This window comes from Homalodisca vitripennis, chromosome 1, assembly GCF_021130785.1.
Source record: "Homalodisca vitripennis isolate AUS2020 chromosome 1, UT_GWSS_2.1, whole genome shotgun sequence".
NCBI lineage: Eukaryota > Metazoa > Arthropoda > Insecta > Hemiptera > Cicadellidae > Homalodisca > Homalodisca vitripennis.
The window spans coordinates 106,605,611-106,619,728 of record NC_060207.1 but is presented as its reverse complement, the minus strand read 5'-3'; the positions used below and the strand labels follow the sequence as shown (position 1 = coordinate 106,619,728).

General features: G+C 33.2%; 1 protein-coding gene across 1 annotated transcript in view; it reads left to right on the top strand.

Moving 5' to 3' along the window:
* The window catches only part of LOC124368670 (mitogen-activated protein kinase 15), a 38,190-nt gene that overhangs the window by 18,691 nt on the left and 5,381 nt on the right, over positions 1-14,118 (top strand). The window contains exons 7-8 of the mRNA XM_046825945.1: positions 7,647-7,805; positions 9,030-9,157. Coding sequence (XP_046681901.1) covers positions 7,647-7,805; positions 9,030-9,157 — 287 coding nt within the window. The remainder of the gene's footprint in view (positions 1-7,646; positions 7,806-9,029; positions 9,158-14,118) is intronic.

Sequence of the window (14,118 nt, the reverse complement as noted above, 5' to 3'; positions counted from 1 at the left end):
TATTCATTAAGATTGGTTTTACAATAGCATTTAAATCAAATTTACAATGCATACAAAAAAATATGTTAGTTGTTCAACTATTAAATTAATTATACTTTTAATAGCATAATTAGAAACCCATAGTAATCTTGGCTTTTAGAGGAACTAAGGCTAGCTACATATTTCATTATATCAGTAGTTTCAATTACATTCCACTTGAAAATTATATTATTGCAACTAATATTGCAATATAAAACGTAGTTATTAACCAGTTCTAAGGCATAGTTATCATACACGTCCTTATTTATTTTATTAAATCCAATTCTTTATCAACATCAATAAAACAATTATTTCAAATCTTAGACTCTATTAAAATATCCTCAAATCAAATCAAATCAAATAATTTATTGCCAAGGACAAAAAACATTTTGTATTAGCATAGTCAAGTATTTTTAAAGTGAATATTATCTACATTCTTATGTCATAAAACTCATTTACAGTATACAAACAATGCTCAATAAGTACATTCTTTACATACAATTGAAATATATTATATTCTAAACTTCTAACATTTAAAGGCAGATGATTGAAAAAATTTATGGCATTGGACTTAAAACTTTGTTGAGTTGTTGAGAATTTACATTGCTCCTTCCTTAAATTATCCTTGAATCTTGTATTATAGCAGTGCACCTCAAAATGACTTTTAAAATTATCAATGTATTTTTTAACATATAGCAAACAATTATAAACATATAGACTACGTAAGGATAAAACTTTCAACTCTTTAAATAATAATTTACAATGTGCTCTAGGCCTAGCACTACACACTAGTCTGATAGTTTTTTTTTGTAGTACAAACAAACACTGAGACACTGAACTGTTTGCCCACAAGATGTTACCATAAGAAAGATATGTATGTACAAAACTATAGTAAATTAAAAGAAGTACTTGAGAGCTGACGATTAAACTTAACCTTCTAATCATAAAAATTCCTCTAGACACTTTTGGAGCAATATATTTAGCATGAGATTGCCATTTAAGATTTGACTGGACCATTATGCCAAGAAATTTAATTGTTTGAAAAGTATTATTCCTTAAAGATATAACAAGATCTTGAGTTTTAGTCAAATTAATAGATAGTTTATTTACATCACACCACTTAGCCAAAGCATCAACTTTTGAAGCAAAAACATCATCAATATTAGCATTTTGAGATTTCATGCTAGCTCGAATATCGTCGGCATACAGAAAACAAGTAGTATTATTATCTTCAATATTACAAGGCAAGTCATTTACATATACTAAAAAAAGCAGAGGTCCCAAAATTGAACCCTGTGGTACACCCTGGTCAACATTTCTAAAATTAGATAAATTACCTTTAAAATAAACTGTCTGTGATCTATCAGTAAGATAAGATTTTATAAAACTAATCAACTTGTAATCAAAACCAAGAGCTTCAAGTTTCATTAATAAGATATCATGAGATACTGTGTCGAAGGCCTTTGAGAGATCAAAGAACTTTGCACTAATATGCACACCATCCTCCAAACCTTCCAGACAATCCTGAATAAAAGCAAGGACAGCATCTGTAGTTGACCTTTGTTTCCTGAAACCATATTGTTGTGTGGAAAGTAGTTTGTTACTTTCTAGATATTTTATTATTTGTAAACTAATTAATCTCTCAAAGACCTTTGACACAGCAGGAACAAGTGAAACAGGCCTAAAATTAGCATATTCATCTTTGGCACCTTTTTTATGAATAGGAACAACTTTTGACATTTTCAGTTTATCAGGAAAAATGCAATAATCAATACATTGATTAAAAATGTCAGTAAGAACTTCAGAAACCAGATAATTACTCACTTTTAACATTTTAGAACTAATATTATATACATCAAAACAATTTGAATTACTTAAGGAGTTAATGGCAGCAAAAACTTCCTCGACAGATACAGGGTTAAAAGCAAAAACAGTAGGTACATTAACAGAAGACAAAAAACTATATACAGATACATTAACATGAACTGGCACATTCTCAATAATGTCCCTAATACTACTGATAAAAAATGTGTTAAAACCTTCAGCTGTCAGTGGACATGTCTTATCATCTAAACATAATTTAGGCTTACTATTTACATTGAGATTGTTATTAATAATATTCCATACTTCTTTAGGTTGATTTACTGAATTTGAAACTAATTTATTATGATAGGCTAGTTTAGCACTTCTAACAGATCTTAAATATAGGCATCTTAATTCTTTGTATCTAATTTTTAGGGCTTCACAACCGCTTTCTTTAAAATCATAAAAATATTTTAGGCATGTCTGCTTCAATGCATCTAATTCAGGGACATACCATCTTTTAACAAAATATGATTTCTTAAAACGCACAGGTTTTAAAGGAAAAGCTAGATTAATAGCCCATACAAATAAATTCAGAAACTGAGAAAACTTAGCATCAATATCTTTACATTCATATATAGAAAACCAATTTACATTTTTTAAACAATTTAAAAGGATGATTATACTATTGTCATTAATCTGTCTTCCAAGTTTAACAACACTGTCATCAGCGCCCACAATTTTGACATCAAGTCCAATTTTTACTGTCAGCGCATTATGGTCAGACACAGCCATAGGAATGACTGAGGTCGTCCATCTTGAGGGATGTATATTAGTAATGATATTGTCAATACAGGATCCATCGTAGATGTTACCAGGACGAGTTACAACGTTTTGAAACATAATGTGCATACCATAGCAAGTCACTAATTGGTTCAACTCCATTGTATCATAATGAATAGTATCATTAAAATTAATATTAAAATCTGCACAGATAAGCACTTCAGTTTTTTTAGATGATAAATAAAATAAAAGTTCATTGAGCTTTTCAAGAAACAGGTGTACCTTTTGTTTTGTTGCATCCAGCTGAGTCCTGATTACCTTTTGTTTTGTTTGGCTCATCTTTAACAATATTCCCAGCAGCCTTACATTTATTGATGGAATTTGTGAAATAGTTATTATTTGCTATTTTCTTAGCATGGGTTATTCTCCTCCTATATAATCCTTTAGCCTGTAAATAATCATTTCTATATTCAATATCATTTGTTGTATTTATACTGTTCTTAAACCTATCATATAAATTCATTATATATTCTTTAAGTCTTTTCAGCTCTGGAGTGAACCATTTTATATTCAATCTATTAGAACTTCTTATTTTTAGTTCCTTAATTTTAAAGCTTTCTTCAAAAGAATTATTCAGTTTTAAATTTAAAAAGTCGAATGCATCTTCAATACATGGAAACTTACTAAGCTGCATCCAGTTTATTTCTGATATATTTTCTCTCCAATTTAAAATTGCTCTAGTACTTACATCTCTTATATTTTTAGTTATATTACAGCTATCATCAATTACAAATATATGAAATGTTGTATCAATTACAAATACTCCTGCATGATCGGATATGTGAGGCTCAATTACACGACAGCCCAGGTGATCTCTAGTAACGTTTGTAACTATGTTAGCTAAAAATGCACCACCTCCTGTTGGCTCTTCAGTGAGCCAATAGGTGTTAAATGGTCGTAACAGATTAAAAAATAATTGGGCATTTCCTGTATTTTGTCTTATATTTATATTAAAATCTGCTGTAATTGCATAATGAAAGTTATTGTATTTTTAATTTAAATATAATAAAAAAGTTTCTAATTTATCTAAAGATACAGATATATTGTAATTTGGTGTATGATACAATGTAGCAATTATTAAATTAATTTTAGGCAGGATAATAACTGTAATTTCAAAATTACTGTCAGAACAAAATTCATCTAAATTTATATCATTGAATTCAATGCATTTCTTTATAAATATACCAGTACCACCACCTCTATTTTTTAAAATTTTTGCCTACAGTAAAATACTTGCAATTACATAGTTCTGTGGTATATATAAATAATATTCTTCCTCGTAGAGCCAATGCTCATTTAGCTTCAAAATATCACATTTAATACTACTTAAAAATACATCTAATAAGTCTCATTTATTTCTAATGGAATGTTTCATGCATGTTGTTTTTTAATTTAAACTATTAATATACCTCTATATTATAGATAACTAAATTTATTCAGTATCAACTCAAATATCACAATCAGGTTGAATGCATGTCAGAACAGATTCATTTCATTACTACTGTAAGGATGCAATTTGGGATAATCAATGTTCCTGGCAATCAGTAACTGTACATCAACAATCGTACAATATTTATAACTTTGGTGTGATAACTAAGTGTAGAGTTGCATCTGGAACAGGCAGTAAAGATACAATATAAACGTCAGATTGTAATGAAAGAGAATTTGAATTTAGGAAATCTTATCTGTAAACTGGAGTACCGTAAATCGGGGTGAATAGCAACAGTTTTCAACTTTGGAGCTAAAAAACAGTTATTAAATTTAATGCTAAACCAGTGAAAATTACCTCAGTTTTCCGGTCTTGCCTTCTTCTATTAAGCAGTATTAATTATTTTTAAATATCCTTCACCAAAAAAATTAAAATGTTACTGTTTCTATTCACCCCACGGAAAGGGGTGAATAGAAACATCTGTTGTTTTTGCTAGATATTTCTATTTCCCAGTGTTGGGATGAATGGAAACACACTGTTTTATGACCTTTTACATGTTACAATATAAAAAAACATGGGAACAGATTTTTAAATGCACTTTTTCATGTAAACAATTTATTAATACAAAAAATAGTTACCGGTACAAAAGAAACAAGCAGCAAACATTAGCTAGGTTTTTGATTGACTTCTACTACTTAATATAATGTCAGTCCACTGAGATCAAAACTAATGGTATTGTTAAAACGTGATGTGCTTGGGGCAACAATTGGAACACCAAGTTTACGGACAACATCGATTTTGCTTACGAAGGAGTCTTCATCTGTAACAGCAAATTTTCTCGCAAAAGGTTGTTTTTTGTAGAACTGGCAGATGTAACCACCTTCTTCATAATCTTTGACTTGGCAAACATATAGTCTGAAGTGGGCTTTAGTTTTCCCATAGACCTTTACCACAGCGAAATCTCCGGGAAGAAATGACAATTGCGTATTTAAGGGCTCCTCTACACCTGACTCTTCGTCTGGAGATGACAAGATTAATTCTTTGTCTGTGTCTTGGACAGAATAGTCTGACGAATAGTCTGGGTTGCCTTCTTTTTTGTTTTTTTTGTAATCTTGGTGCCTGCCTTCCTAACTCCGGTACTGGTACCGGTACTAGTCCCAGCTTGGTCAACTATTTCGGGATTATCTTCAGACATCTCAACAAAATCTTGGACGCCGACACTCTTCCCAGCTGCTACCGAAACCTTCACTCTTTTCTTCCTCGGTTTTGGGGAGTCACCTTGCCTCAATTGTTGCAAAAGCTCTTTGAAACAAGAATCAATTGCTTCAATAGGTGTTTCACATACAGTACCAGGTGTATTGGCAGCCGACGACTGGGCTGAACTCACGGCAGCGCTATCGGAAACGCCATAACCTGGAAGCATTGCCAACACTGGTTTGCGGTTTATAGGGATTATTCCACACTTTTTGAAACCTGATATAATGTTATCAGGTTTGCAAGTCTCAAAAACTTTTTTTTAGAGGCTGGGGAACTTATCTTTCGGGACAGTAGCCTCGTACCTACCTGGCCCATTTTTCCAATCTTTGAGGATAGCGCGCCATGATATCTTAAGCGGTCGAAAAAATGCGACGTCTAGTGGTTGGGATGTGAGTTGAGTTGCTCGGTAGAAAGATAAACTTAACTTTGCTCTCGTTGCATTTTTTTATAACGTCTAGTGACAGGTGGCTGGACAAGTTGTCCCCAATGAGATACTTCACACCATCAAACCGTCTAAAGTAAGGTAAAGCCACAGTTTCAACCCAATCTGAAAAACAGAAGGAATCGAACCATCCACTTTTAGTACGATTATACCGGGAGTTGGCTGGACCTCCTTCCCTCCAGCTGTCGTAAAGATGCTGAGCTTTATATACCACATATGGTGGTAATATGGTTCCATCACCTGACGCAGCAAACATCACAGAAGTTGACGCTTTGGTCGAGTTCATTACTCTTTCAGAATATTTGCAGCCCCTCCTTGTTATTACTTTTGTTCGGCCAGGGTCGTCACACAGGTTAGTTTCCTCGTAGTTAACAATGTGTGATTTAGGGACATCCTTTAACTCGACTTCCAAGTTATCAAAATACTCATTGATGAGTTCAGGTGTTACGGCTGCCCTAGACCGTTTGATGTTTTGGCACATTCGGAAAGATAATTGAGCTTTGTAGCGTTGTAGAAACGAATACACAAAATCTTTTCCTGGAAGATTGTCTTTAAACTTGATCACTGTCTTTCCTCGCCTATCGAGATATTCTTTCACCAACAGCCGTAGAGTGATCGAATCAATCGGGTAACCCCATTCACCGACTGTTTTTAGTCTGTCAACAATAATTTTTTCTTCCTCTTCTGACAATACAGTTTGTCCCCCCTTCTTCTTCATCTCGCTACCTTTCTTCATGTGTCTATAAAGCACACTGTAATGAATGCCAGAGCAATCTGCCGCTACTCTTAAGCTCATACCATCATTTATTAAACTCAGAGCCCTTTTTAAGTCTTCAGCCGAGTGTTTTTTATGTTTGTTGAGAGATATATAGTTTCTCGACATGCTGGAAAAAAACATTTGTATTAGACCTAATTGTTTTTAAAATGTGCTTGAAACATATTTTTCATATCGAACATAAAAATGTTTCTTAAGTTACCGTACCTATGTTAAACATACACACATGGGTATGTTATATGTACAGTACGATACGTAATATATGTTAAACATTACTACACAGTTGTTAAAACGAGAAAGAAAGATATTTACCGTAGGTACTGAGATTTAATTTAGGTTACCTGGGCCTAGACCTGTTGAAAATTGGTTACTTTTAGTAACATTCATAGTAGCCTAAATTTTAAGCATACTATATAACTCCATACTAACTGAGACAGTAAACAAGCACTAAAATAACACCAAAATATTGTATATATATAATTTTATAACCTTACTATCTAATTTTGTAATCCGTGGGGTGAAAAGAAACACAACAATTCTCTGTTTCTATTCACCCCGTGATTTAAAAATATCCGACATGATAACCTAAAAATTATTGAACAACATGTTTCAGAATAGATAGATTTGTTAACTCCTGTAATTGATCTCATAGATGTTTTAGCACAATAAAAAAACCTACTTGGTTGTATGAAAGAACTTAGTTTGGTACTTACATGAGAAGTTTAGAAAGATTCAATTGTTGAGGTTATTAAAAGCACATGTGTCATCTTCAATACACAGCAGTACAGTGATGCCAACACAACAACGTTATTTTTCCCTGTAACTTTCAAGGTTTGCAGCTTCAAAAAAAAATATCCCGCGGTGGATTATCAGTTTTGTGCCTTTCTACCATTTTGTAAAAGATTTTCGGAAGTTTTGTTGCTATTCACCCCAGTGTTGCTATTCACCCCATTTTACGGTAGCAAAAGATAAATGTAAGAATTTGTTGAGGAAATTACAATATTTAATTTTAGTTAGTTTTACAATATACAATATTTTATGTATTATATGGGTTTTGTTATATAAAATTGATGTTGCAGGTTTCACAATGCCTCTAATGAGCCGGCACTGGTGACGTCTATCGTGCCACTGTTGAGAGATGATGTGCAGCTCTCAGTGGACGAATACCGTAACAAACTGTACAAGGTCATCTCCAGGACAGAGCGAAAAACAAATAAACCTTGCGTCAAGACCGACACGTCAGTATGATAACTAAAAATTTAAAAAACTTCCAGCGTTATTCGCTGGGGATAGAATTCCAATTTCTTTTATTGCTAGCTCACATAACTTTCAATCATATATTGTTCGACCTAGAAAAATCCAAATGGCTAGCTTGGAGAACCTTTAAATAACAATTTCCCCAAGCAGTCAGATGTGATAATCAAATGTATTAAGACTTCTGTGTGCAGAGACGATCTGATAGCAATCAAGCAGCATTGAATAAAACCATGATCATAATTTTTATACAGCATCATGACATTTAACATAAACACCATACACCCCATATTTTTTTTTCAATTTTGTATTATTTGGGCAGCAGTTTCCAATACCTTCTCAGATGCATCTTTGTTGGATGTCTTCTCCAACTGTCATTTTCCTCCTGTAGTACATATTGCAGTTGGTTTTGAATGTAGATGAAATGATCATATTCACAACCTGAGATTGCAAGTGAAGCAAGGTTCACACAAGCTTTTGAGGTGGTAACATTACTTTAAACATCAAGACTTTGTGTTGTGTATAAATATGTCATCAATACAAAATAGGTTCAGTTATAATATGAGAATGCAGTAACTATCTACCTGCCCTAAAGATTTTTAGATGCTATGATGTAAAAATATTAGTACTAGCAACCTTTTATGTCTTGTCATTCCAATACAATTTTATTCAATAATACAAACATATATTGCAGTGATCATTGACAATAATTATTACTATATGTTTGTAGAAAATTTAAAAGTGTAAAAATATATAAAAAGTTCAAACAAACAAAATGTAGATGTTAAACTAACAAAATATCAAATTTTCTAATGGTTTCTTGCTCTTTCTATTGTTTATTATTTTTTAAATTTGTTTTTAGTTATGGAAGTTTTAAATTGATTACAGGATTGTCCATGGGATTCATATGATTGGATAGTTGCCTTATAGTGCATGTTAAAGTACCTATCCTGATGTGCATTACTGCATGTAATAATTTGTTTATTCTAGTCAGTGAACGCTTGTATATAAGTGGAAAATTTTGACATAAATTTATAGTGTTTACTTAATCTGTTATTGTGGGTTTAACATTTTTTGGGTTGATTTAGTTGTACATTGTACATTTTTTATTAGTTACTGTTAAGCAGTGATTAAGAAACATACATCATTCTACAAACTAATATATAATAATTGTCTAAAATCTTGATATTTTAAACATATTGTTACAGAAATCGTAAGCTTTCAGAACCAGTGATGAGGGCCCAGACATCTCGACACACTCGAAGGCCTATCCCTACGGAGACTGTAGTTGTACACAAGACTCCTGTACCTCCTCGAACTGCCACCTCCAACCCAGGTACTATACTATGTAATGACTCATTTCATACGCCCATCTCACATCCATTTCAATATTTAATTTAATTTAGAAATTTATTAGTAATAATAATTAAATAATTAAGGAATAATTATTTATAAATTGTCTCAAATTTTAATATAAACAATAATAAATACAAAATTAAATATATCAAAATTAATCAAAATTCACCTTATTACATATAAAACTCAAAAGTTATAAAGAAAACTAAAGTCAGTGATACAGTGTGCAGGGATGATTGTTGAGTGAAGAGAGCGGAGGTTTAAAAGTTTAAAGGAGAGAGGGATATAGAAGAAGTGAAGCAAGATTATTATTTTAAATAAAGAAACTGGTTACATTTATTCAGCAGTATTTGGTTCAAAAGAAAGGTTTATTTATTAAATTCATATTATCACTGAAGTACAGAGAAGCAGAAGACAGACATTGGGTGAGAAAGATCCTTTTAAATTTAACAGTGATCCATTGGAAGAACATAAAACCCAGGAACATTTGATTTGGCTAACAATTCAAAACTAATATAATTACAATTTAACAAAATTATTTTTCAAAATTACAATATCTTTTATTAAAAACAATACCTAATATTTCTATTTCATTAAGCCAGCACGACCACCCTGCCCTAAAATTTAAGAACTGTATTAAAAAAAATTTACCATTATTGTATCCTCCATCTTGTTTCAATATTCAAACCTGTATATGTCAATTTATCATCATTAAAGTTCATATTTGTAACATACTGAGGTGATTTAAAGGACGCCAATTGCAGTTTAGTATATAATAAAAAATGATCCAAGATTAAGTGACTAGTGCACAATTATACAGTTCTTAAATTATAATTATCAGTTACTGCTCTGTAAAACCAACAATTCAATTCTAATGAGACAAGAGCTGTCTGGTGGCTGAGCGGTCCAAGTATAGAGTTATTTTATTGAATTGGTTTGAGGTAAATATAGTATATTTTATATAAAATTAATGTGATATAATAATTTTTAATGTGATAATATAATCATAAAAATGTATTACTTTATCATATATTTTCCCCTATGTTCCTAGTTGTATTTGGGATTATTATTATATTGTTATGGTACTATAAGGTTGGAGTACATCATACCCTGACGGAAGAGAATATTTGCAAGCCTACCGAGTGACAGACTTCAGTGATGCTCAATCAAATACTATGGATGGACATGCATTCATCGAACTAATTGTCTAATGTCTATGTAGAAATGAAGTTTCATACAAATTGTACAGTTGAAATCAATCTCGAGATATCCTATTGATAGTTAGGTTAAATAAAGGCTCTCAGTCACATACCATCATTAAATACGATGCTGCTTAAGACGTTATGGAAAACTGAATAAAAATACGTGACAATTGTCACTTCAGCACATTTCGAATTTTTTTTTAATAACTCAAATTTAAGATATTTTAAACTTGTAAATCTAAAAAATTTAAATAGAAAGGTAGGACTTTCGTTACACGTATCAAAAATACTAATTTTCACAAAGTTTTCTTGCACTTAGAAAGCCGCCATTAAGTTCCTTTGCCTTAGATTGTTCAAAAGTGTCACCACACTTTTCGTATAATGAGAGGTACCATTTACTAAAAGTGCGAATGCCTATTAAATTTAAATGTTGATTACGATTTATCTATTAGTGACCTATGATGGATTAGTTTGATTGAGTTTGACGAGTGGTAAAGTGGTGACTGATTGGTTGGTAAGGAATGTAGAGGGGGAAGTGAATCCGCGCTTCTTCTCCTTCTCCACATCTCTCTCTCTCTCATTCCTTCCCCACACTGTACACTTAATAGGTCGATTTCAAAGCTGCTCATCTATAGCTATGTTTTAAACTGTATTTAATATTAATCTAAACCTGTGTTTATACATTCAGTTATTTTCTACCGATATGGACAAGTTTATCTTCAAGAACTACTGAACCTTTTTGAACAAGATTTAAAGTTTGTTATTTATGAGTTTGTTATTTGTTGATGTCTATGGGCAGTCAGTATACCATCTAGATTCACTCAATGGTGCTAATGCAACTGCTGCTAAGTTGGTAACTAGTAGACTTGGGTTCACGGAGGATAATCTTCATGAATTGAGTTGTACTCAACAAAATGACAGCTATGAATCTAAGTGTACTTATTAATGCTAAATTTATAAAAGAGAGGTTTTGCAATACTCATAAGAATGGCTTTACTGTCTGAGAATAGTATTGACTGTTTAGGGAGGGGTCTGAAAGCAATTTGTTGGCAGACAAGTGTGCCTTGACATTGGCAGAGCCAACCATAGGAGATCTGGTTGATTTGGCAGCTGTTGTAACTGATGCTACTGAAATTACCTCAAGTTTTTATTCTAGTGTCGATGTAATTAGACCGAGGGATGTTTCTGCAAAATGGAAAACTGTAAAATCTAATAAAAACTTAGTTATAAGGCTAAAAAAACTGTAAATTCTTTGACAGATGGCATCACTGTGAAATGTGTAAATCGTTTTGAGTCCCTTGCTGAGATGGATAATAGTGTAAATGACACAGCAATATGTAATGCATCAGGGAAATGGTACCAGAAGTAATTTCAAATAAGCAAATCTAAATTGTCGGTAAAATTAACAAAGAATATTAACTTAAAAGCAGGTAAAGAAACCTTTACTCATGGAAATGTTTCTTTGCCTTGTATAAGAGAAAAGGTTTCTAGTGGCAAAGTCAATGTTGAGTCTCGAGGGGTATTAGATTTAAAATCTCAGGAAAAGCCAATGTCCAATGTTTTTTGATCGGGGACTCTCTTTTGCGTTTTTCGGAGAAAAAAATGTGAAGAGAGTGGAGCTATTGAGGATATAAATCCAGGAGCTAGAATATCTCACATTAGAGATCAAATCAGTAACTATAAATTAGCACATCCTAAAATCATATTCATTTTAATTGGCACTAATGACCTTGTTCACGGATATGATGGTGGCCCTGGTTACAATGGCAGCTGTGGCAAGAAAGCGATGCTCCACTTAATGGCGGACCTGTTGAGTGCTGCCAAATGAACTTTTCCTAATACTACTGTGATTCTAAATAGTATTCTTACAAGAAGAGATATCAGTAAGCTAGCCCTCTTTCATTTAAATGAACGGTTGATGCTCATGTGTAATAATTTAAATGTTGAGTACCTTGATAACAATAGTGATGTGATTCGAAACTATCATCTTTCCCATGACGGGAGACACCTCAATCCAAACGGAAATAATCTTTTAGAGGATCTAATTTTTCAGTCATTGAAAATAGTCCACGAGGCCCGTAATTCCCTGTGTACAGGTGAGATTGCACAAAAGGTCATCTGTCCTGGACCGCAAGTGTCTGGTCATGTTGTTGATGGGGTTTGCGCCCTAGCGAGTACCATCCAGTCATGTGAGTGACTGAATCATGACTATCTCTGGACTTCCCTCTTATGTTTACGATTTGCCGGGTCACACACTTCATCGTTGCGATAGGCTGCCTCAGCTGGGATGTTGTGGAGGTGGTGTGGTTCTGTATGTGAGGTGCGATTTTAAGTTCACTCAACGTAGATGTTCGCATTGAATATATTTGTGTCTTGGTTTATCTGAAAGGTCAGAAGCTGTGTGTGTGTATTGCATATAGACTACCAGATGCACCATATTCTTGCATAAGTTCTTTGATACATGCTTTGTTTATTGACACGTCACCTGAGGTAGATTCTGTGATTCTGTTGGGCGACCTGAATGTGAATTTTCTGAACCAGAGAAGAGCAGATGTTAATTATCTCGAGAGAATTTTTCAATCTATGGGTCTCATTCAAATTATAAGGGAACCCACTTGCATCACTGAGAATACATCTTCTCTTATTGACGTCATAATTTTGTGGACAAGAATTTCAATCCAGATGTGGGAATAGTTGATACTTGTAATATTTTTGAGCATAATGGTAAACGTATCACCAACCATAAGCTAATATACTGTGACGTGCGATGCGATAAACACAAATCCAAGGCTAAGTTCATCTCATATCGCAATTTTAAAGACTTTGATTGCCTCCAGTTTACATTGGGAAGACATAAAAACTCTGAAAGACGTAGATGGGATCATCAGTGAATAAACCTCAAATATTATCCAAGTCTTTGACACGTGTGCCCCTATGGTAAGAAAGAGAATAACCAGGAAAAGAACTCCTTGGAGAAACCCCAACTTGATTGTTCTTACACAAAAGAAGAACAGGTGTAAAGATACTTATCTTTCTCTGAAAACACAAGAATTGAGATTAGAATACTGTAAGACTCATAATGCTCTCAATGTGGTAGTACAATTTGCGTAAAAGAAATATTTTTCAGAGAACCTAAACATAAAAAACTAAGAAGTTTTGGGCTACGTTGTGAGCTGGTGGCATTCTGAGCACAAATGAATGACACCCAGACACCCATCCATTTTCATCAAAAGAGCTGAATAACTATTTTTCCACCATGGACTGTGGAGGAAACATAAGCATGGATAAACTTAATTTCTTCGACAAAAATAAGCATGCATGTAGTAATTCTCCTTTCGCCTTTGAGTCTGTGTCTGAGCAAAAGGTAAAAGAGCATATGAATAGCCTTACAAGCACTGCTTTTGGTATAGGTGGAATATCCATTGCTATGGTGAGAGGCTTAAGCCCTTTTTGTGCTGCAGCAATCACGCATCTAATCAATGTGTCTCTAAATATTGGAAGGTTTCCTTCCTTATGGAAGCAGAGCGTAGTGATTCCTCTTCCAAAGTCTAACAACGCTACTTCGATTTGTGAGTTTCGACCAACATCCATCCTGCCGGTCATTTTTAAAATACTAGAGAGGGTTGTGTCATGGAATCTGAAGAGTTATTGCCTGAAGCACAATCTGGTTTTAGATGGGTATTTAGCACCTGCTCCGCACTTCTTAATTTTACTGATGATTTACTTTCTGCAAAGGATA